Below are 26,306 nucleotides of genomic sequence, written 5' to 3'. Positions count from 1 at the left end.
CGGCAGCTTCACTTACCTTGGTAGTATTATTAGTAAAGACGGAGGGAACAGCGAAGATGTTAAAAGTAGAGTAGCTAAGGCTCAGGGTGTTTTTTCGCAGTTAAAAAAAAGTTTGGAAGAATAGAAAGATAAATCTGCAAACCAAGATTAGAATATTGGAAGCCACAGTGATGGCAGTGGTCAAATACGGCTCTGAAGGATGGGTGCTCCGAAAAGCAGATGAAAATTTACATAATGTTTTCCAGAGAAATTGCCTACGGATTGTTCTGGGTACCCGGCTGACTGACCGTATTTCAAACAGTAGGTTGTACGAAAAATGTGGTTCAATCCCGCTTTCTAGGGCTATAATGAAAGAAAGGTTGAGATGGCTAGGCCACGTTTTGCGGATGAAGGATGACAGATTGCCGAAGATTGTCCTTTTTGGTCAACCGTCTGGGGCTACACGGAAAGTAGGTCGTCCTTGTCTGGGTTGGGAGGATGTCATAAATAAAGATTTGATGGAAATGGGAACTTCCTGGGAGGGTGTAAAGAGGGAGGCCTCGAATAGATTAGGTTGGAGGAGGAGTGTGCGGAGCCGTGTTGGCCTCAGACGGCTTGGTGCTGCAGTGAGTTATTATTAGTAGTAGTATTTTGATGGTAAGAGGACTGAGACGATTAAATTAAGAAAAAACTAGGACGAACAGATGATGTCAGGTAACGGTAAAATTTGCCGAGTAGATGAAGAATTCGGATAGGCTTTATGAACACGTCGCTCTAATCTGAACAATTAGATGGCTCCAACGTTCGTCAATTGTTTAAAGCAAAGACTATAAGTAATAAAGTGGTAAAAAGGTAAAAAAAGGTTACAATATTGCGTCACGCTTAAGCACTTCTTTTTACATAGTTGCAAACTATGTACGAGCAACTATCATGCAAACCATGCTCAAATATTAGCAGAGAAAATAAAACATGTAAAGTGGAATTAATATAAATTACAATATTATACCAACCTGTGTTTCGTCAGTCGGGTGTCAGAAGGTCATGTCTCATAATTGCAACTCTTCAAAAGAGAAAAAGAGACCCTCGAAACTTTTTTGATTTCTCCTCCGATAACCGTCAAATAAGAACGGATTGATATGCATTGATTTTACATATCAGTCCGTTTTTTAAGGTGGAGGGGAAAGAAAAAGCTGTGAGGTTTTTGTTTTTACTCTTCTGAAATATTTAAAATTACGGAGATACGACCTTTTGATACCCGACTGACGATTTTTGATTTATTTAAAGCATGCGCTACAATAGTACTGTTTTGCTACAGTTGCAATCGCAACACGTGTTAATTGTCACTATTGCCATAGACAATTCCAAATTGAGCATCAAGTTTTACTAGGTCAGTTTTGAAACTATATTTGCACATTTCTCATAATCCCCTTTTCTATGACCAAACAAAAAATATGTCATTTTCTTGTCACCAAAATAAAAGCCGGTTTTCATGAGACTCGCGTTTAACATCTTAATCTTCTTCTTTTTTATTTGATTAATCGCTAAATTTGATTACAGAGTCACGTACATGTATTTTTATTTTATTTTAGCATATACTTTTATCTTCAAACAAGGAGCGTATACAAAAAAGGGAACACGACAAATTTTGCACACAATTAGACTTGATAAGTAGTATAAATGACGTATTTTAATTTTGCAGGTGATATAACGTTTTAAATTAGTTACAGTGAGAGACAATACAAAAATTTTGGGATCGCTCATGATAATACTAGGCGACATCACACAAAAATTAGGAAGATTGCTCTAGCGAATCTCCGCCCACTAGTCGAATTTGTAGATGCATTTTAAGTCACAGGAGGTAGAGGGATCAGACATTATTGCGACAAAAAAAAATATGTTTCAACACCTCCAGCTCTAAAACCAGATATTAGAAGTTCGTGTACTCTTTACTAAAGAAAATCTACACTATTTAGCTACATGTTGTAATCTATACAAGCTGTTTATCGTTTAAACTTCAAACAAACAAATTTTTCAAAAAAGATGATAAATCTTGTTATAACATTTCACGTAACATTATCGAAATACATAGCGCTCGGTTTATTTCTGGATAAAACAATGTTTACTCAAAGGGCAAGTTTTCCCCAAGATAGGTCTAAGAATGTACTATTGGAACATTTATACAGAAAATACATCAACACATAAAAATTCCAAAGAAGTAGGAATAGACGGTTGCGAGCCTTGACACCACTTCGACCCATGTCTCCTATTCCTGCAATCCTCCTCCATTTTCTAAGCCAGGGACGCATGCATTGGGCCTCGGGGCCTAACTCCCCACGAATCTGATTTTTTTTTTTTTCCAAATTGCTGGTACATCTTATTCAAACTATCAAATAGAAATTGATTTTTGTCACTGGAACTCTACCCCACCCCCTTCAAAAAAAAAACCACAAATGCCAGTTCCAAACCTCAGATTTCATAGCCCTAGCTCCATGCAGTTCAACTTTTGGGCAAAGATTCTTGTTTAACATTTTCCATCATCCCTACTTCCATATATAGGTTCCGAATTCATGTGTCATGATCGTTCAAAGCCTCTGCTGATATACTTCGACTGCGCCACCCTTTAAAAACTTATCCTCCTTAAAAAACAGCTGTCCACCAAATCCAGTGTTTCTAGTTTTACTGCTCGCGTTTTACGGTTGGAATGAACCGATTGCACCAGAAGAAAAAAGCAACTGTATAAGCCCTTTGATATATGAGATGATTTCGCTAAAAAAAAACTTTGCAAATTCTACGCGTAATGAGCCAAAACGGCCTTTTTTTAGACGAAATGGACATGTTTACTAACCAAATCAACAAAAAGACTTGTGAAATGAGTTTAAGCCACATAGCCCAACCGAATTTTCACCCTTAATTATTCGAAGAATCAGAAAAAAAGTATTGAATACCTCTTTTGTTCTAGGTCACTGACTTTCCATGAACTGAGAAAAGATCTCTGCTAGAAAAAGTCGATTGTACAGGTAATACGGTTTTTCTGAATTAATTACTATAGCTCCAAAATTAGTAGCGTAATTTTGTCAAAATTCTGGGGGAGGGGGCAAAGTTGGAGCCAATTTTCGAAAATCAAGTGGAAATAACAATGAAAAATGAGCCATATAGTGCTATAAAAGCAAAAATATGCCAAAGAAAACTGTCCCGTTTCTCTGGATGCTTGAATTTTTGACAAGATTTTTGAAGAAACTAAGTTCCAGCTGATGGGAGGGGTAAACTGGGGTATGGGCGGGGGGGGGGGGCAAACTGGGGTCTCGAGGCTTCCAATTTAACTTACCACTTTAGTATTAGTTTATTACTTCCACTCTCAAAAAGGAAACAGTATAAGACTCTGGAAACTACTTTAAATCATTCCAAAATACTTTTCTATATCATTCCTAAAAGCGGAGAGCTTGCCAATGTCATGTTTTCTGCACCAGGACCCTCTCTATTTATCGTAAATACAAAATATTTGTGAGGAAGAACTCCTTGAGTATATGTTATCAAATATATGGCATAGGAGATGAATTTCTGTACTTTTACTTTTTGTTGGCTTTTACTTTTTGTTAATTCTTATCTATATTTTTGGATATTTTTTTTTGTTCCTAAAAGTAGTAGTCCAAAAAAAGTGCCAATGCAACCCTGCTATTTACCTTGAACACAGAAACTTATGACGACTAGACAAATGTATGTTTTATAGCTGCTGATATGACATGAGCTACTGAGCATTGCTCAATTCCAAATGACGTCATTGCCTTTTCATTCCGAGCCTATGATACAGGTACCTGAAAGAAAAGATGAAGAAATTAGCAATACAAAGAAAACACTAGTAAATGCCGCATTTAGGGTCAAATAGAAAAAGGGAAACATTTACAGAAAACAGGCATAATCCGTATCATTTTACAGGCTTGAATAGGAGAAAATTATTGAACCTTGCCTGAGATGATGTGACAGATTTCTGCTAGGGTAGGCACAATCTTAAAGCCTCTAAGTATCTTAAATATCTCGGCTTCGAACAATATGCATTAGTTTGTTGTACTTCACTTTCAGGGACAAAATGGGGGGGGGATGGCGACCCTGTCCCCTCCCTGAAGTCCAAAAACCATCAAAAATGTGTTGAAAGCCGAAAAAATGCTGAAAATAGCAGAAAAATGCAAAACGAAAATGTCCAGGCCTTGGCCCGAATAAAAAAATGTCATTATTTATTTTCCGTTCGTATTAGCTGAAATAAACCTTTTCTATCTTCTACGTCAAATCCCTTTAAGGACTCAGCATTTAATCGGGATTGTTTTTTTTTTCACACAGAAAACTTCATAAATCTAAAATGCACAAAATCATAAGGAAACTAACCACTGGATGGCTAAACAATCACCTTTGTTACCAGCGATACAGGGCCCATTGTAAATGTTCTTTTATTATTCAGGCTTGGGGAGAAGTATATAGTGAAAAATTATTTAGACCTCTAAGCGTGAAAGTCCAATCCCAGGGTAATATACCTATAACATCAAATTTTGATTTTTAAAAAGCGGTTACATATGGAAACAAGAGCTAAGAGCTCATATGGCACTTGTGACGAGGCAAGAAGAGCCAAGAGCTCATATGATATGAGCTCTAACAAAATTCTAAGAGCCTTTAGATTGATTTAAAAGGAAAATCAGAGGCTTAATGCCGGTCGGGATTTAAACTAAGAGCTCTGAGTCACGAGATCCTTCTGAATATCAAAATACATTAAGATCCGATCACCCAGTCGTAAGTTATAAATACCTCATTTTTTCTAATTTTTCCACTCCCTTCAACCCCCCAGATGTTCGAATCGGGGAAAACGCTTTATCAAGTCAAACTGTACAGCTCCCTGGCACGCCTACCAATTTTCATCGTCCTAGCACGTCCAGAAGCACCAAACTTGCCAAAGCACTGAACCCCACCACCTAACTCCCCCAAAGAGAGCGAATCCAGTCCGGTTACGTCAGTCACGTATCTGCGGCATTTATAAGCATTTTCCAAGATTTCTGGTTTCCCCCACCAGCTCCCCCCAATGTGAACAGATCTTGTCGGGATTTGAAATAAGAGCTCTGAGACATGAGTTCCTTCTAAATATCTAAGTTCACTAAGATCCGGTCACCCGTTCTTAAGTTAAAAATACATCGATTTTTCTAATTTTTCCAAATTAACAACCCCCAGCTCCCCCAAAGAGAACGGATCCGTACCAATTATGTCAATCTCGTATCTATAACTTGCCCTTATTCTTCCCATCAAGTTTCATCCCGATATCTCCACTCTAAGCGTTTTCCAAGATTTCCGGTTTCCAAGATTTCTGTTTTCCCCCTCCAACCCTCTATGTCCCTGGATCCGATTCGAATTAAAAATTGAGCATCTGAGACATAAGATTCTTCTATATATCAAGTTTCATTAAGATCCGATCACCTATTCGTAAGATAAAAATACCCCAATTTTCACGTTTTCCAAGAATTCTGGTTTCCCCCTCCAACTCCCCCCAATGTCACAGGATCTGGTCGGAATTTAAAATAAGAGCTTTAAAGCACAAGATCCTTCAAAATATCAAATTTCATTCAGATCTGGTCACCCGTTCGTAAGTTAAAAATACCTCATTTTTTCAAATTTTTCCGAATTACCCCCCCCCCCCCAACTCCACCAAAGAGAGTGGATCCGGTCGGGTTATTTCAGTCACGTATCTTGGACTTGTGTCTATTCTTCCCACCAAGTTTCATCCTGATCTCTCCGCTTTAAGCGTTTTCCAAGATTTCCGATTCCCCCCTCCCCCATTGACACTGGATCCAGTCGGGATTTAAGATAAGATATTTAAGCTACGAGGTCCTTTTAAATATAAAATTTATTAAGATATGATCACTCCTTCTTAAGTTAAAAATACCTCATTTTTTCTAAATTTTCAGGATTAACCCTAACCCCCCCCCCACTCCCCCAAAGAGAGCGGATCCGGTCCGGTTATGTCAGTCACGTATCTTACACTTGTTTTTATTCTTCCCATCCAGTTTCATCCTGATCTCTCCGCTTTAAGTATTTTCTAAGATTTCCGGCTCCCCCCCCCAATGACGCTGGGTCCGGTTGAGATTTAAAATCAGAGATCTAAGTTACGAGGCCCTTTAAGTATGAGGTTTCATGAAGATCTGATCACTCCTTCGTAAGTTAAAAATACGTCATTTTTCTAGTTTTTTTAGAATTTACCCTCCCCTCCCCCCAATTCCCCCAAATAGAGCGGATCCGTTCCAATTATATCAATCACGTATCTAAGACTTCTGCTTATTTTTCCCACCAAGTTTCATCCCGATCCCTCCACTCTAAGCGTTTCCCATGATTTTAGGTTCCCCCCCCAATGTCACCAGCTCCAGTCGGGATTTAAAATAAGAGCTTTGAAACACGATATCCTTCTAAATATCAAATTTCGCTGAGATCCGATCACCCGTTCCTAAGTTAATAATACCTCATTCTTCAGAATTAAACCCCCCCCAACTACCCCAAAGAGAGTGGATCCGTTCCGGTTATGTCAATCATTTATCTAGGACTCCAAACTCCCCCCCCAATGTCACCAGATCCGGTCGGGATTTAAAATAAGAGCTTTGAGACACGATATCCTTCCAAATATCAAATTTCATTAAGATCTGATCAACCATTCGTAAGTTAAAATACTTCATTTTTTCTATTTTTTCCGAATTAACCGGCCCCCACTCCCCCCCAGATGGACAACTCGGGAAAATGACTATTTCTAATTTAATCTGGTCCGGTCCCTGATACACCTGCCAAATTTCATCGTCCTAGCTTACCTGGAAGTGCCTAAAGTAGCATTACCGGGACCGACAGACCGACGACAGAAGTGCCATAAAAAGGCAATACAAGTATTTATTGCTAAACCTAAAATATGAGTAAGACAGTTTTGGTTTGGCACTCAGATCTGAAAACAAAAAATTATTGGAAGGGGGGGGGGCAAAACAAATTACAATAAAAGGAAAATTTTATAGGAAATTTAAAAATTACGGAAAAATTGTACAAATCTCAGATCTTGACATTTTAAGGCGGCCTGCCCAGGCCTCTCCGTGCGTACCAGGTCGAGCCTCTCCGATTTCCTGCTTCTTTTTCGGAGACCACACAACCCAGCACTTTTAAAAGCAAGGTCTTTCCTCCCAATGATGGGTGTTTTAAGTAATACGTCTCGAACATTATTAATAAACCTTACAAACATTATTAAACATTATTAATAAAACGAAAAAAAACAGTAAAATAAGTAGCTGCATTCATTTTGCAAAATAGAGTAATACAAAAAAAAAATATATATATTGTAGGGGCTGCAAGAAAATACATGTGCCCAGCAGGTCCTGACCTCACCGGTCTGCTCTTAATTAACTTTAAAGAGTGTTGTGTCCCAGCTAGTTATACTTCTCATTGCACTTCCAATTCGACATATCTACCTACTAATTATCTTTTCTATTCTTATTAGTGTGACGTAGGCATCCTAAGCGATTTATAATACGAAGAAATACAAAATTGATATATTTATCCAATTCATAATAAAACAACAGCCCTGGGTAGAAATCATGTAATAAAAGACTTATTCACTGCCACATTTCATTTGCGTCATGTTCCAGTGCATTTACAAGGGAAAAAAGCAATTTATTCAACATTAGGTTAATTGGATACAATATGGCACCCATGTGTCACGTTTTCCATTATAGAGATTAGTTTGTCTAACATGTAAATAATATTTTTCACTCGAGGTCACGTCACTACGGGTTTTATATGCAAATATTGTCTCTGAGAAACGTCATCACTATTCAATATGTAAATGACTATGAATTCCTTGTGAAGATTTGATAATAAAAAGTTACTCTTTTTAAATTACACAAAACTGCTTAATTTAGATTGAAATTCAAATGTTTCACAGTCGCCAAGCAGTAGCGGGAAATCCTTGACAGTCGAGAGTATAATATAATCATAGAATACTGGAGGCAAAGAATAGAAAAATCTATACAAACTAAAATAGGAAAACAAGAAAGAATACAAAAGTCCTAATTAGATGTTGTTCAGCCACCAAAATCAAAATGGACTCTACTTTTTATACTACAAGGTCGGACTTATCGTAAATGACTGTCAACCGTGCTATTGCAGTTAATAGGATATTTGGTACTAGTTTAATCTACCCCCCCCCCCCCATTGATACCCTAAGAATGAAGCATTATAATAAGAATAAATGACTTCTTAGCATTCAGAAGATTTCTGTTTATCGGATTAACAGAGTCACTTCCAGTTTAACTGGGTCCCGATCTCCCCCTCCCAGGACCGGATCTAGGGGGCCAGAGGGGACAAGCGACCCGGGCAGCACTCCTGGGGGTGGCAAAACAAGCTTTAATCGTAATATTTTTGGCTTCAATACTGTAATATGTACAGTATTGGGGGGGGGTGGAAAAACCAACACTTGCCCCTTGGAGACATAACCTAACTCTAGCGCTGCCCCCTCTCCTTGGCTATATACAGAAGTTTGCTGACTTTCTTGGTTTTCTTTTTCAAATTGGCATTATTTAGCATTATAAACTAACTGTTGACGGAAATAAGCACAAAAGATAATGCAAACAAACAAAATCAGCAAACTTTTTTTACATAGCCTAGAGTGACATCCATGCATTAAGGGAGGGTGAGTGGGACATAGCTCCTTGACTGTTGATTGTACACAACTGCTATCCTTCAATAAGAAGAGGAATTATCAAGGCCAAGTTTTTAACGCAACCTATTTGGATACTCATAAAAGGCTTATGTTATACTATTCTATGCTTTATAAATGGGATAAGAAGTATTTTGCTGGAGGAGGAGCGCAACACAAAATCAATATTTAGTTTCTTACTTAAAATCTCTCTAAGAAAAACCCAAATGGTGATGGGGTGGGAAATTCTCTCTACCCTAGTGCATACAGGTGTATCTAAAAGCGTTTCTGAGCCTTTACTTACTGTCTTGGATTTTAATGGTAAACGCTTCCTGACAGGGGAGATTAAAAGGTGTGGATACGACTCAATTTGTTTTTACGAGCCTCCAAATGGTCCAATTAATTCATTTTCGTTCTTGATGTTCATAACGGTAATGTCTTTAATATTTATAAGGAGAAACGAGCAAAAAAATCGAATATCGTTGTTGATTTTTATCACTAATGACCTTTTGGCCTCTGATCAAGAACATATCCAGGATTTTGTTTTCTTTTTTTAGAGGGGAGAGGGGTAGCAGTGATAAGTTTGTTTATGGCACAAATGAATGTTATATTCAGACTCAGGATGAAATTCTTATTTGAAAGGCATGCTATTTCTTACTTACATTAATGTGAAAATTTACACAATCTTTATCAGAGAAAATTATTTTCCGAGTAAGTTAAAACTTCAATTGAATAAATACAGGATTCCTATCAGTGGTCGGAACTTAACCATGCATATGGGTTAAAGAGCCAGCACTAATCGACCGACAAGCTTTTTGCGGCGCATAATTACAACGTAATTCTATTTATGGTTCAATATCGCTGTGATATACAATCTGCTTTTCTTCTGCGGCCAAAGTTTCACTGTAGCTGCATATCTTGTCACTTATAAAAGACTGATATTTTCTGTTATGCATGAACTTTCAAAAATAAATTATGATTCTCAAAATGATATGTTAATGGTATTTATATTACTCTTATCGCTTATTTAAAAAGATTTTATTGATTTATGACTATGAGACTAAAAAGTCAGTTATTTAAAATGTGCTCATGGATTACTATATGCTTCGATGAGTTATGCACTGCAAAAAAGAAAAGAATCAATAAGGAACGAATAAAATCTGATAATTGTTTTAACTTAAAACTCACCCGATGAATATTTGGGTCTCTAATGGGATAGAATAAGTTCTGAAATCTATTATCCGATACTTAGTTGGAATTTTTAATCAGTTTTTCCTTGGAGCTATGATTGCAGCAATAGATGCAATCATAGTTGCGACCCACGGTCCGTAGTAGGCGAATAACGCGCATTTAAAGAAAGTGTATAGTTAAAAATATTTTTTAATGCCATTGATCTGGAAATAGTATACTTTATTCATATTCAAGATAAGAGTAATTTTTACCGTTACCTTGAAAAATATACTTTAAGAATTCTGAAAATTCTCGCAAACCCCAAACATGACATCAAATCAAGAAACCAAGAAGCGTCAAAAACCCTTGACTGTTGGTCAACAGTAAGACTTCCAATCAACTTTTCATGGTCAAAAGCTTTAAACTGAATGTTTACAGTTCCCTATAATGAAAAATAGGAAAGATTCTTGGTGGATATTTTTTATTTTACCGGGAATGATAATGTTGAACCAGAGGTAGTAGACATTGGCATCAAATTATAAGAAATTAGGGGGGAGTATGTTTGCAAAAGCTAAGGGGGACAAACCTGTCATTTAAAACAAATTTCCAATGAATATATTATTTTTTTCTTAATCAAAATACCCCAAAAAGATACTTATCAGAACCTAGGGAACAGAGACCACCGTGCATTAAAAATAGTTATGTTCGGGGCACTGACCTCCTAAAAACCCGGCCTGAAAATGGGTTAAACCTTATTTTTATTGGCTTGAAACTTAAATCTGAAAGTCCAAATTTGCCTGTTTTTTTTGTAATTCCTCCCTCTTTCCCAAAGAAGACTCGTCTGTAACAGTTTGACATACAATTTTTCTGCACATCCCGCCCAATTCTTTGTATTTAAAAAATGAAGTAATTGTTTGTATGACTTTGTAAGTTATGACCCCCCCCCCTTCACAAAGATAATTTCCTCCTGTAACTCCAGTAACAAAAACATCCAGTAACTACCCTTCTGGGACTAAAACAGATTAACGAACGAAATTATGGATGTACTTGGAGGGAATCTATGGTTCGAAAAGTGAGATTAGCGAACGAAATCATGGACGCACTTGGAGGAAATCCATGGTTCGAAAAGTGAAATTAATGAACGAAATTATGGATGCACTTGGAGGGAATCTATGATTCGAAAAGTGAGATTAACGAACGAAATTATTAATGCACTTGGAGGGAATCTATGGTTCGAAAAGTGAGATTAACGAACGAAATTATTAATGCAATTGGAGGGAATCTATGATTCGAAAAGTGAGATTAACGAACGAAATTATTAATGCACTTGGAGGGAATCTATGGTTCGAAAAGTGAGATTAACGAACGAAGTTATTTATGCACTTGGAGGGATTCTATGGTTCGAAAAGTGAGATTAACGAACGAAATCATGGACGCACTTGGAGGAAATCCATGGTTCGAGAAGTGAGCTTAACGAACGAAATTATTAATGCACTTAGAGGGAATCTATGGTTCGAAAAGTGAGAGTAATGAACGAAATTATGGATGCACTTGGAGGGAATCTATGGTTCGAAAAGTGAGATTAACGAACGAAATTATTAATGCACTTGGAGGGAATCTATGATTCGAAAGTGAGATTAACGAACGAAATTATTAATGCACTTGGAGGGAATCTATGGTTCGAAAAGTGAGATTAACGAACGAAATTATGGATACACTTGGAGAGAATCTATGGTTCGAAAAGTGAGATTAACGAACGAAATTATTTATGCACTAGGAGGGGATCTATGGTTCGAAAAGTGAGATTAACGAACGAAATCATGGACGTACTTGGAGGAAATCCATGGTTCGAGAAGTGAGATTAACGAACGAAATTATTAATGCACTTAGAGGGAATCTACGGTTCGAAAAGTGAGAGTAAATGAACGAAATTATGGATGCACTTGGAGGGAATCTATGGTTCGAAAAGTGAGATTAACGAACGAAATTATTAATGCACTTGGAGGGAATCTATGGTTCGAAATGTGCGATTAATGAACGAAATTATTAATGCACTTAGAGGGAATCTATGGTTCGAAAAGTGAGATTAACGAACGAAATTATTAATGCACTTGGAGGGAATCTATGATTCGAAAAGTGAGATTAACGAACGAAATTATTAATGCACTTGGAAGGAATCTATGGTTCGAAAAGTGAGATTAACGAACGAAATTATGGATGCACTTGGAGGGAATCTATGGTTCGAAAAGTGAGATTAACGAACGAAAATATTTATGCACTTGGAGGGAATCTATGGTTCGAAAAGTGAGATTAACGAACGAAATCATGGACGCACTTGGAGGAAATTCATGGTTCGAGAAGTGAGTATAACGAATGAAATTATTAATGCACTTGGAGGGAATCTATGGTTCGAAAAGTGAGATTAACGAACGAAATCATGGACGTACTTGGAGGAAATCCATGGTTCGAAAAGTGAGATTAATGAACGAAATTATTAATGCACTTAGAGGGAATCTATGGTTCGAAAAGTGAGAGTAATGAACGAAATTATGGATGCACTTGGAGGGAATCTATGGTTCGAAAAGTGAGATTAACGAACGAAATTATTAATGCACCTGGAGGGAATCTATGGTTCGAAATGTGAGATTAATGAACGAAATTATTAATGCACTTGGAGAGAATCTATGGTTCGAAAAGTGAGATTAACGAACGAAATTATTAATGCACTTGGAGGGAATCTATGGTTCGAAAAGTGAGATTAACGAACGAAATTATGAATGCATTTGCAGGGAATTTATAGTTCGGACGGGCAAATCATCCACACACACATATATTAGAAATTGTTGGAATCAGGATCGTCTTGACGATAAAACCCTTGGAGAAACACAGGGGGGGGGGCATCAGGACTTCCACTTGTTGTACCAAGATTTAGGTGTTCCAGAGTGTTTACAGTAAAAACTACATTTTCAGTACTAGTTAATTGTCATGATTAAACCATAAAGGTAAGAGAACATATATCTAAATATTGTTCAGTAAACACGTGTTATGGTTAGACTTGGAAAGATAAAAGTTAGAGTGATCTTTTGTAAAGAGTTCGCCTTAGATGGGTCTCATTGGATGATTTGATTTGCCCCCATTAGATTTTCTCTTTTTTGCTTAATTAAAAAAGATGATCAAGTGAAAGAGGGTCCCCGAACTAAAGAAGATCATAACCAAATCTGATCAAGACGAGTGGGTGCCCATTTTCTAGCACCTTCTGGAAATTCCAGAACGCCACGTGTGGCAGAGTTCTCCCACGTTTGGCGCAGTTTTTACCACGCTTGTCACATGCTTTTGTGATTTCTGAAAGCGGGAACCCCATCAGATAGAGATAGATGGTAACCATTTAATAAAAATAACCCTTTGGGTTGTAGAATAAACTAATTCATTCTTCAGAATTTACCCGAGGAAATGATATTCGGGTAATATGTCCTGTTTTTACGAAGGTATTACGTATAATATGAATGTACCATACGGTAAGGGGAGAGGTCTCTCTACCAGTCAATAATTTCGATCTCAGGATTACTCTGATTCCAAAGCGTTATACTCGTAGTCAAGGCTAACAAAAATAAATATAAACAAATTTTTGATGTGTCTTTTAAAGTTTCTTTTTTGTAACCCCCCCAACCCGAAAAAATCCTGGATATGACCCTATCTTAGTTATAATATCAACCAATCAATGTAATAAACGGTAAGTTTATTAGCATGCTATACAGCCCTAAGCTCTAAAAATGGAAAATTGAAAATAGAAAATACACCAAACAAGATTTACTTTTATCCTGACTCCAAATATGTAAAACTTATTGAGTTAAGCTGATTTTTTGTTGTTGATGCTACACCAAAAAAACACACTGCCCGAAATATAAATTGATTTCAGGAAAGGCCAAATGTCACTCTAACCTTTAAGTAGTATGGGGTCAACAAGGGCGAGCGCACAGATATCCCATCATTCCGAGTGCACAGGTATCCTATCATTCCGAGCGCAAAGATATCCCATCATTCCTAGCACACAGTACCTCCGAATGCCTAAACAGATACAAGAACCTAGTAAACCCATCATTCCTACGACACACACGGTGTTATCTCAACTTCCGGAGATAAAAATATTTCCAAGAAATGCAGCGATAAGAAAATTACTGGCCATTTTTTTATTACTGATTATCGATGTTGATGATTTGTTATTGTTAATTATTATTGTTTATTTAATTTTTATTATCGATATTGATTTTTGATTATAGATTAATGATTATTATTTATTAATTTTGTGATTATTGACTATTGATTATAAATTAATGATTACTATTTATTAATTTTTTGATTACTGATTATTGATTATCGAAATTTAACATTGATTGTTAATTATTGATTCTTGTTTATTAATAATTGATTATTGATTATGACGTGTTTTCTTTTCCAACGACACATTTTTTAGCTTCTAAGAAGTTTTCTATTGATTGTATAAAATTCATGTCTCACGTATGAATCGAACGTGAGACCCATCATCACATCGACACGTTAGACAGATCGACGGTTAGAGATCTAACCGTCCTTAAAGATAAGTCCTTGATGATATTATATTCTTAGAAATACTATGTAAGGCAATCAATGTATTGATTCTGGGACGCTAACCAACTGATGTTTTAGCGTCATTATATCGTAAAAAGTTAATTGCGCAATCGATTTCTCAATTGGAGTAGAATTTTTGGTAAATACTATCAGTGATTTGTTTCTGGGCACCATTTTTGGCATCATTCCAAGAATATGCATTCCACAGTGAGTTAAGATGCTTGCTGGATAGAAATATTCTTTTGGTGGTTAATGAAACTTGTTTCGGTCTCCAAAAATTATAATGACTACAACCGGCCAGGCATCTTTTTTGTAATCTAGTAGTCCCGAGCACATGGGTTTTCCATCAACGGGCTTGCGCATGAGTTTGGGTCCCCAAGCTCCCTCCAGGCCACATGCCCCCCTCCAGGGCCCGAACACCCGCCTCATTTTTTGAGCTTTGAATTTTTTGCAGTGGGGGGCTTAGAATTATTTTTATTTATTTTAGACTTAGGATGGGAACTCCGAGAATTTCAAGAATGATTCGTTATCTGGTTTTGCGTAATTATTCATGTTATCAGTGAAATAATACAATACATCCTGTGACAGCCCTCGTTTTTTGGACTTAAGAATTGTATCTGGTATTCCGTAATTATTCATGCTTTCAGTGAAACAATACAACAAATCCTGTGACAGCCCTCACATCCGGTCTTTTGAGACATAGATACTTTGGCAACCCATACTCCCATGTACTATTGGAGTAGCTAATACCTTTTTTGGCATCATTCCAATAATATGAATCCTGTTTCCTAGAATTTCTTGGCATGTTTCAGAGAATTTCAAAAATGAAGCGCTAACTGGTATTGCGTAATCATTCATGTTTTCAGCGAAACAATACAATACATCCTGTGACACCCCTCATATTTGGTTTTTTGTGATAACAACTGAATGAACAACAGTTTTTGCTTTTAAGCAGTTTTCCATTGATTCTATGAAAAGTTATGGTTTTTTTGGGACTTGGAACTATTTTTATTTTTTGGACTTATAATATTTATGGAAACATCGAGAATTTTAGGTATGTTACCGAGAATTTCAAGAATGATGCGTTATCTGCTATTGCATGATTATTCATGTTGTCAGAGAAACAGAAAAATATACCCAGTGACAGTCGTCATACCTGGTCTTTTGAGACACAGATACTATGGCAGCTCTACCCCGACGTACTATTGGAGTTGCTAACAGCTTTTTTGACATCATTCAAAAATATGCATCCTGGTTTCCGAGAATTTCTTGGTATGTTTCCGAGAATTTCAAAAATGTTGCGTTATCTGCTGTTGTGTAATCATTCATGTTCTCAATGAAACAATACGATACGTCTTGTGACAACCTTCACATCTGGTCTTTTGTGATAACAACTGAGTGAAAAACTGTTTTTGCTTTTAAGCAGTTTTCCATTGATTTTATGAAAAGTTATGTTTTTTTTAATTATAATTATTTTATTATAATCATTTATTTTATTTCTTATTTTAATTATTTTTATTTTTTTGAACCTATGATTTTTTATGGAAACACCTTGGAATAACAGATGCCTTATCTGTTATTGCGTAGTTATTCATGTTGTCAGTGAAACAATACAATGCATCCTGTGAAAGCCATCACATCAGGTCTTTTGAGACACAGACGCTGTGGCGGCCCATACCCGATGTACTATTGGAGTTGCTAACACATTTTTTGACATCATTCCAAGAATATGTATCCTGGTTTCCAAGAATGTCTTGGCATGTATCCGAGAATTTCAAGAGTGATGCGTTATCTGGTATTGCGTAATAATTCATTTCGTCAGTGAAACAATACAATACATTCTCTGACAGCCCTTACATCTGGTCTTTTGAGACACAGACACTGTGGCAGCCTACACCCCGAAGTACTATTGGAGTTACTAGCACGTCTTTTGGTATCATTCCGAGAATTTGCATCCTGCTTTCCGAGAATTTCTTGGCATGTTTCCGAGAATTTTAAGAATGATAAGTTATCTAGTATTGCATAATCATTCATGTTGTCAGTAAAACAATACAATACATCCTGTGACAGCCCTCACATCTAGCCTTTTGAGATAACAACTGAGTCAACAACATTTTAAGCTTCTAAGCAGTTTCCCATAGATTGTATGAAATTTAAGATGTTTTTTGGGTCTTAGAATTATTTTGAGACACGGACAATTTCTTGATATGTTTCCGAAAATTTCAAGAAGGATGCATTATCTGGTATTGCGTAATTATTCATGTTGTCAGTGAAACACTACAATGCATCCTGGACTGCGTTCACATCTGGTCTTTTGAGACACAGATACTGTGGCAGCCCATACCCCGATGTACTATTTGAGCTGCTAACACATTTCTTGGCATAATTCCAAGAATATCCATCCTGGTTTTTAAGAATTCCTTGGCGTATTTCCGAGAACGTCAAGAATGATACGTTATCTGGTATTGCGTAATCTATCATGTTGTCAGTGAAACAATAAAATACGTCCTGTGACACCCCTCACATCTAGTCTTTTGGGTTAACAACTGAGTCAACAATATTTATAGTTTCTAAGCAGTTTTCCATTCATTTTTTTAAATTCATGCTGTTTATTTTTGAACTTAGAATTTTTTTGGGATTTTTTTGGGAGGCCCAGAATTTCGTGATATGTTACCCAGAATTTCAAGAATGATGCATTATCTGATGCGTTATCATGAAGAATTATTTTGGGACACCGAGAATTTTTTGATATGTTTCCCAGAATTTCAAGAATGATGCGTTATCTGGTATTGTGTAATTATTCATGTTGTCTGCTGTCATCTTTTAAGTTATAGTCATAGATACTACCGTTTTTATTTCCCTACCCAAGTGCTATCATCTTGTTTCACTAAAATTATAGATGACACCACACCTGATTTTCCACTTAGGCTAAATTAGGTTTACTGATTTTGAATTAGATTCTAACTCGAAATCGGTTAACAGATATGACCAGATGTGAGGGCTGCTACAGATGTATTGTATTGTTTCACTAACAATATGATTAATTACACAATACCAGATAATACATCATTCTTGATTGTCCCAAAAATATCTACCCCCCCCCCAAACATAGGTTAAAAAATCTGTGGGGGGGATTCGGGCCCTGGAGGTGGGCATGGGGCCCTGAATTGGAACTCGGGGACCCAAACTCATCCGCAAGCCCAATTATGGAAAACCAGTGTGCTAGGGATCATTACGTTACAAAGAAAATTCCTAGCGGGTTGTAGTCGTTAAAATTTTTTGAGATCAAAACAAGCTTCATTAACTATCAAAATAATATGTCTGTCCAGCAAGCGTCTCATATCACTGTGGTATGCATATTCTCGGAATGATGCAATAAATGGTACCAGGGAACAAATCACTGATAACATTTACCAAAATCCAATTCCATTAAGAAATGGATTGGGCAAATAACTTGTTACGTTATAGTGACACTTACAATCAGTTGGTTAGCGCCCCAGAAACAATACATTGAATGTCTTAGAATGTATTTCCAATAACATTATATCATCAATGACTTGTTGTCTCAGTCAAGCAACGTGCAGTTCTTTTACTATAGGAAATCATGGGTCTCACGTTCGATTCATACATCAGACATAAATTTCATACAATCAATGGAAACAGCTTAGAAGCTACAAAATGTGTACGTTGGAAAAGAAAACATGTCAGAACTAATTATCAATGATCGATAATCAATAATCGACATCAATAATCAAAAATCAATAAATAATAATCATTAATCAATGATTGATAACCAATAATCAATATCGATAATCAAAAATCAATAAACAATAATCAATATCGATAATAAATAATCAGTAATCGAAGATCAATTATCAATAATCAATAATTGATAATCAATAACCAACAATCAATATCGATAATCAATATCAATAATCAATAATAAAAAAATCAAAAAAAAAATTGGCCAGGAATTTTCTTATCGCTGCATTTCCTACAAATATTCTTATCTCCGGAAGTTGAGATAACACCATGTGTGTCGTAGGAACGATGGGTGTATTGTGCGCTTGTATTTGTGTAGTATTTGTGATACCTGTGCGCTCGCTGTTAAGTCCATTTCTGATGTATCTTAGTGGACCTTTTGTATTATCTCAATACAGGATAAGAATCCATAGCTCGGACGAGGAACCGAATCAGAATTTGTATCCAGAAGGAGGGCAGAGTACACATTTGGGGGTGAGATAAAGTCGATAAATTATACAGAAAATATAAAATATTGGAAGAGAAATTGCAGAACTCTTAACTTTCCGAGGTCAACTTGCCCGAATGTCATATACCAAACTGGTTAACCCCAATACCAGATTTCACAGAAGCAATTCTGTTATAACTTGAGCAGCATCAATTTCTGAAACTAGAAGAATAGCCTTTAGGAGATTTATGGGATGGTTGCTCCAGCTTCTGTTTGTAGTAGCTTCTGTTTGCTTTAAGTTTGACTTGATATTTCCTTTTACTTTCTATTCGTTTTAGGACTCAACTAAAACGAACAGAGGATTCATCTGTTCGTTTAGAATTCATCGCTTAGATTTTTGGTGCAATTATTTATTTTAACTTCTGTTCGTTTTGAGTACTTGAATAATTTCCGTTTGTTTTAAGTTTAAATTGTTACCAGACTTTATTTCTGCTTGTCTTTGATGTTAATATGTCTCTTTAATTTCAGGTAGAAGACATTTTTTTAGACGTATTTTTAAATCCATTATAGAGAAGGGGAGAAAATTAGAGCAGCTTCGACTTCTTGAAGTAATCGAGCTATGGATTAACCCTGTGAAACTGCATTTTTTGTTATCCTACTCATTAGACCCTTAGATAGGGGGAGGCGAAGGCTTCTGGTTCATACTCCCTCCTTAGGCCGAGTATTTCTGCGATTTTCCTCGTATTTTTCTTATATTTCTCACGCAATTCGTTTTTTTTCTCTCCAAATTTGACCTCTCTGCGAGTCTGCCATCCAGCAATTTTTTTGCACATGCAAATGTTGCCGATATTTCTTAATAACATGTTTTTTTGATTTATTTTTGTTTTGTCCTTAAAATAACACTGTAACTATAAATTCTAATTCATTCCTAATTTAAAAACACTTGATTTAAAATGATGATGATGGAGGCACACTGCTGAACTAGATTGTGGTGTACCAATCGTCTTGCAGAAGAAAGCATCTCAACTGAGTTTTGTGTGTTTGCTGATATGTAGTTCGGACATAAATAACGTTTTTAGTTATACCGTAGTATAAATTTCTATAGATTATTTAGGATTCAGTGGCCAAAATAGTTCCGTCATTTTTGGATATAAATCCTTATTTTTGAGAATCTCCTTATAGGTATAGACAGCTTAAAAGGATACAAGCACTTTGACGGCGAACCCTCAAGAATTTAAAACCGGGATTTAGTTGATTTGGCTTTAGTGCCGCTTCCTTTGATCCAGGGGCACGATTGCCAACTTGCACATTTTCGTAATTTTGCACTCTTTTTTTTCCTCATTGCACTCTTTCCCTTGACGGACGGGATTTGTATTCTTTGCATCAATTTTAGCAAAATCATTCTTTTTTGCACTCTTTTACTAAATGATGAAAGAAAAATTTCTAAAAAAATCAATAAAGTTCTACAAGTCAAATAATCTTCCAAGCTTAAAACTACCATAAATGACTATCAATAAATAAATGAAACTCAAAACAAAAAATACTAACGTGAGTAGGACTGATAACCCCCACGCCTTCTCAATACCAGAACATAATTTGCGCTTTACTGAAAAAAAAATGACCGTAGATTGTCAGTTTAATTGACATATTCTGATATTTATTCCTTAAAGTTTTGAAAATTGTTTATGTATGAAAGTAAGAAACGTGGAAACATTTAAAACGTATTTTGTTTTCAGTAAAGCACAAATTATGTTCTGGTCTAGATAAGGCATGGGGTTATTAGTTCTACTCATGTTAATTTTGCTCGTTTTGAGTTTACCTCGGTTATTTATTGTAATTTCTGTTCGTTTTGAGTTTCAGTTATTTATTGATAGTAATGTGTGGTAGTTTTACGCATGGAAAATATTTGACTTTATTTCTGCTCATTCTTGGCTTAATGAAGCTCTTTACTTTTCTTTGAAAAACTTAATTTGCTGAAAAAGTTTTTTGAATTAATTTATGTTCGTTTTTTATTGACATAGTCTTTTCCATGGAAAAAACGGTATTTTTGATCTTTTCGGCTTTTTTCTATAAAAATCCATAGTATGGGTTGCTACTTGTATGTTGGAGACGCTTTCTGAACATTTTTTAATCCTGACAAAAACAGTATTTTTAATTCAATTTTGTAGCTTCTGAAGTTGACTTGAAAAATAAAACTTAATATCGTTACCAAAGATTCTATATATGCTCTTTGTCAGCCTGGATACAAGTACACTCTTTTTATTTATTTCAATCAATCAATCAATCAATCAATTTATTAATACTAAAAGAAAAAGAAATAGTAGTATCCCCAAAAATATCAGCTTAATACCCCAGTCGTTCTCGATATATTGCTGAGGTATTAGCACCTTAGTGCCAACACAATGCCTTTTGAATTATATTAAAACAGCATTTAGTTTTAAAGCATAAAGGGCCAATTGTATAATTTTGGGGGTTGACATGTCTAATACCTCTAGCCATAGTTACTAGACCGTTCTAATATGCTGAACAAAATGGCCGTCTCAAAATTTGGACTGGATGTGTTTAGAAAATGAAGGGCTGCTTGCCCTCCAATCTCTTTTTACTCTTAAAAAGGGCACAAGAACTTTCAATTTCGAATTATTTAAAAGTTTCAACTATATTTATAGCAATTATAGAGTGGTGTTGCCTATGATATTGTTTATATGTCCTTTTGAAAACCTGCATGCACATAGTTTTTGGTTTAATTGAAACTCTTAAATGTTCCCTAAAAATTTCATCTCAATGACCTTAGCGTCATTAGTTACAGTAACTGTAGCGGTAGCATTACAAGTATACATTATGGTGCCTTCTGGTTAGTTCAATATCCCCCAGAACTTACCCTTAAAGGTCTAAATTTATAATATAAGTTGTTCTATAGATATTGCTTGGTCACCTTTTTGAAAGTCCATATGCTCAAAGTTAGTTTTGATTTAGTTCAACATCCGCCTAAATATTCCTTAAAAGCTTGACCTTGATACCTTTAGCTTGTGCAGCAGCAATGGTTGTAACAGCATTAGTAGCAGTATGTGCATAGTACCTTTGGTTTCTTCATCATCAACTTCAACACATCCTGAAAGTTTCAGCCATACCATCAACCGTTCCTGAAGCATTTCTTACAGGTCCACTAGACAACTTGTGTGGGTATAGTTTGTTTCGAATTAGTTCCATGCAGTTTCTACATATCACAAATTTTCGCCTGAATGTTCTTAGTTTTCATAGCAGTAGTAGTAGTAAAGCACTAAGTCTTATTTTCTTTTTGTATAATTTCCTTTTCCTTCAGGAAATTATAGTCTCTGACTATAATTAGTCATAGCATATAATTAGTCATATAATTAGCCTTAGTTTTCATAGCAGTAGTAGAAGCAAAGCACTAAGTCTTATTTTCTTTTTGTATAATTTGCTTTTCGTTCAGGAAATTATAGTCACTGTATATCTACCTCCTGTCCTCCTTGTTCTTCAATGATTCAGTTTCTGTCCGTATTCATTTAGCTTTTGAAAGTTTTAAAACAAGAGCATTTAATCTTGAAGTGATAGATTATAGGAAGTAGGCCTATAAGGAGTTAAGCACCTTAAATACCAGGTTAAAAATTGTCTTGAGCAAACGTGGTGAAACAGGAAGCATAGAGCATTTTTCAATTTTGCAATTAACTAGGCTCACATTTTTATTTGATGATAAAGTTTCAAGGGGAGTATATTTGGAAAACATGAATGTTGAACATATTATAAAGTGTAATGGACCCCTATTTTTCTCGTTTTCCTTATGTTAAAAACGAACATGGATTACTAAAAAAATTATCTGAAAAAGTAAAGAGCAAATTTGACACTTAAAAGAGCAGCAGTTTTAAAACTACTGAATAAATTATGGAGTTTTTTCAAATTGTTGGCGGGCAGCTGCCCCCTTGCCCCGCTCAACGACGTCGCTGCTTTTAGCTATAAAAAGAAGATTATTATCTGTTTCATTATTGAGCTTTATTTAAGTAGGGAGCCATCCTGACTTCAATTTAAATACATTGGAAAAATTGAAAAACTTATAATTATTAATAAATGATAGAAGGGCGATCAGAACACTCTTGTTGGACCATTTGGTACGCATTAAAGGTTTTTAAGATCCAAAACTGGCAGGGTGGTGAATTCTGAAGAGACTTGTGTATTATAACCACCAGACTCCGAGAATTAATGTCGTGAGCATGAGGCAATAACTGGTTTTCATTGTCTTTATGCCTGACAATTAGCTTTCGCTCGGTAAAAAACTACATTGTTGCCATATTTTAATTAAATATTTAGTTGGTATTTTGGTTAGATTAGGCTAGATTAGTTTGGTTTACACGCTTAATATGGTACGGTCTGGGCGGCCCCCCTTCCATAATTCTGTGTTGCAGTTTCCATCATTTTGTTACTAAACTATTATATTTTCTTCGTATTTTGGTATATTTCATTATGGTTAATCTAACTTCCTTTCTTTTGTGTGGTGACTATAAGACACAAGTATCAAGCAAACACAACTTAGAAACAATAGGGAAATTTTCTCAAGACAGTGAAGTATAATTCAGTGAATATTTCGGCCCTATGTCCAAGGGTCATCTTCAGTCGTCGCTATTTAAGACACAAGTACCAGATTCCAATTGGTAGTTAATGTAGTTAAAGGGTCACTCGAATGAACTCCCATACAGATGACGGAGTCAAGCACGGATCCGGAGCCTTAATTTGGGGGTGCGGCAGTGCCAAAAGGAGAAAGTCTAACATCCCCCTCTACAATTTTGTTCAAAATAATTGAGTTAAGGCCAGGTTTGCTATCGACGTAACGTAACGCGACGGGAGATCAACTGGTTCACTTTGCCGCTTGCGCAAGGCATTGGGAAATTTTTGTCGAGGACGTGATCGCCACTAAACATCGGTATCCGTTGGCCAATCAGAGGCGACCCCAGTCGAAGGGAAGATCACGCACTCATTGCCTATTGCATTTGGTGAGCTGTAATATTTTCGATTGCTCTTTGATACCATTTGGACATCAACGTGAAAGGCTCCTGTAGAAATTAGACTCAAAATACAATGTTCGAGAATCCCAAAAGAACTATCAGATTAGCTGCAGAGAAGGCAAATATTGCAATAAGAAATTATTCCAATTTTTAATAAATACAGTTAGTGAAATGAATGAACCTTTTTAGCTCGTAAAATGCTAGCTTTTATCACACAGTCTTGGCTGAACTTTTCGTTAAGAAGTAATGATGCCAAGGCTATTTTTAAAAAAATAATGGATTTTTAACCGATAACTTTTATTGTAAGTGTTTTATTGTTAATTATTTTCTTTGCTGAAGACGGCCCTTAGATATAGGGCCGAAATATTCAAATAGGTTTTGTGGGTTCACTGTCTCGGGAAAAAAGTCCTCATTATTCTCTCTTTTGTTGTTGTTTTACAGGTACTTTTGGCAAAGGTACTCAAAACCAAAGAAAAAGGGCAAGGAATAAGAAAAGGTCTAGTCAGTTCGCTGGGGGAAAAGACAATCTTTGCTGATGATGCAAAACTTATCACAATGATGGTGAAAAGCAGACGAGGCCGAAGATTGGAAGAAGATAAACAGTGCGTTTTGATGCAGTGGACAACAAAATCTTGAGCCACTTTGATTTTTTGTCCAAAATCTTTCTCTATGAGACTGGAAGAGAACTTAATCAAGTTCAGAATATGATGTCAAGAATTAAAGGACAAATGGGTTAAGGGGGAGATAAATGGTGCTGGTATACCTAGTCCTAGCAGCAGGAAATGTATCTTCCAAAGGATATTACTGCTCAAAGGACCTCATTGAGATACGCCAGAAAGGATAGTTGGCCTTATGGTGCCCTGCAACAGGTTCCCCAAGTGAGAAATACCCACTTATCTATTGAAATAGACTTGGCGGAAGAAATTGAGGAGCGAAATTTCCGACTCGCGATTGCTATGACGCGACACATGATTCTTAAATCTCTTACCGTAAGATGCAAAGCCATTCGGCATTTAGAAAGAAACAACCTTGATCCTTATAATAGATGACAAGCCGGTATCTTCATCACAACTCTAAGCTATTTCAGTGCCACCAAATGAGGCAGACATTAAATTGCTGGCAGATGAATTGGCATCATTGTCAGGGTACTTCATATAATGTTGTGTGGCTGCTAGCAATGAGGCAAACATTTATAGCGTTGGCGAAGGAGTCTTGATTTTTGTCAAGTTCGGTATGGAAATAAAATTATTCCATTTTGGCGTATCTATTACGTACACTTCATTTGTGTCTCTGTGTCCAGGGAACTGTGATAAATGATGCCAACCTTTGCATGCTTATACAGGCCGCAGAACTGTCACTATCCAACCTTCTTGTGTTGGGTCTGCATTCCCTAGGGCTTTCCCTATCAGCACATAAACTTTTCAGTCTTGTGTTTATAACACATACCCTCGTTGAACAGTTTTATTACGTTGATATGCTTCATTGTTTTTATTTCAGAAAACGATCGATTTTTCAGTCCTTACTCCTCGTAAATAGTACTCAATAATATAATTTGGGAAGGACTATAAAAAAATTGTTTAGGGGAGCGATTGCTCCCTTTGTCTCCCCCTTGCATCCGTGCTTGGATGGAGTTGGGATTTTGTTAGTGCTTAGGTCAAGAACGTGCCCAATAGGGTGGGAGTTTAGGGTTTTGAACCCCCTCCCATTAATGTTTGTCCGACTCATAAAAACGTAACAAAATGCATGTAAACAAGTTTTTGAAACGTTTTTCATTTTTCTGTAACCCTCCTACCAAAAAAACAAAATCATGGATACATTCAGGGCTTAAGGGCTTAAGGGCTAGTTACTTTCTTTTTTTGCCGCTTCAAAGGCTATAATTTTGAAAATATTGTTGCTTATTATTCTAAAATTCACGACCAGTTTTTACTCGTAACATTCATGCAAATTTAAATTTAACTTTCCCAAAACCTAAAAACACCTTGTTTCCTAAAAACAAGGTGAAGACGATACCCTCCCCCCAGACCTGCCACTGCTGACACCTCAGTCATCAATAATACAGCCCTGATGTAATCTATAATGAATAATTATGCAATACCAGCTCTTTAAAAGAAAACCCTAAGTTAAGAAATATAATTAGTGTATCGTTTAAGAATAATGCCTCATTGGCAATTTAAATGTTACAACATTTTCCAGACAAGTTTTTGTTGATGGTTTAGCATCTAATTAAGCCACCTTCTTTTCGCTTTGTTTTAATATTTTGACAACTCGTTTCTCCTCGAAAATTTCATAAGACGAATGAAGATTTTAAACTCCTTTTCAGAGGTAGTTTCAAATTAATATTTTCAAAGCCGTCTTCCTTCCTTTTATTAGCGTCAAGCTGTCTACATGTTTCTTGGTTGTTCAGCATCAATTTTCGAATGTGATTTTTATCAAGATATACAATGCCATAACTGGATTGGGCGTCGTCGACTTTTAAATTTCATAGCACCTATAATTTCTTGCTCGTAACACCTGCTGCGTTTTTACGGAGTTTTTCGAATATTTGATCAAAGAAATAGATTGATAAGAGAAAATGGCTCCAGGCTTGGGAGAGGATTGACGAAAGGACTGCGTTCTCGCAACAGATTACTTTTCTGTTTGCCAATCTTGTCCC

The 26,306-nt window shown here is 36.2% G+C and overlaps 1 protein-coding gene across 8 annotated transcripts in view; it reads right to left on the bottom strand.

Moving 5' to 3' along the window:
* Window positions 1–26,306, bottom strand: part of LOC136035428 (protein shifted-like) — an 89,172-nt gene that overhangs the window by 36,739 nt on the left and 26,127 nt on the right. For all 8 annotated transcript variants that reach the window (XM_065717234.1, XM_065717229.1, XM_065717231.1 and 5 more), the window contains one exon: window positions 3,660–3,791. In XM_065717234.1, the coding sequence (XP_065573306.1) occupies window positions 3,660–3,735 (76 nt within the window). In that variant the 5' untranslated portion in view covers window positions 3,736–3,791. The remainder of the gene's footprint in view (window positions 1–3,659; window positions 3,792–26,306) is intronic.

The sequence above is a fragment of the Artemia franciscana genome, chromosome 14, assembly GCF_032884065.1.
Source record: "Artemia franciscana chromosome 14, ASM3288406v1, whole genome shotgun sequence".
Taxonomy (NCBI): domain Eukaryota; kingdom Metazoa; phylum Arthropoda; class Branchiopoda; order Anostraca; family Artemiidae; genus Artemia; species Artemia franciscana.
Note: the sequence above shows the minus strand (reverse complement) of the source record. Positions and strands in the feature narration are given on the sequence as shown.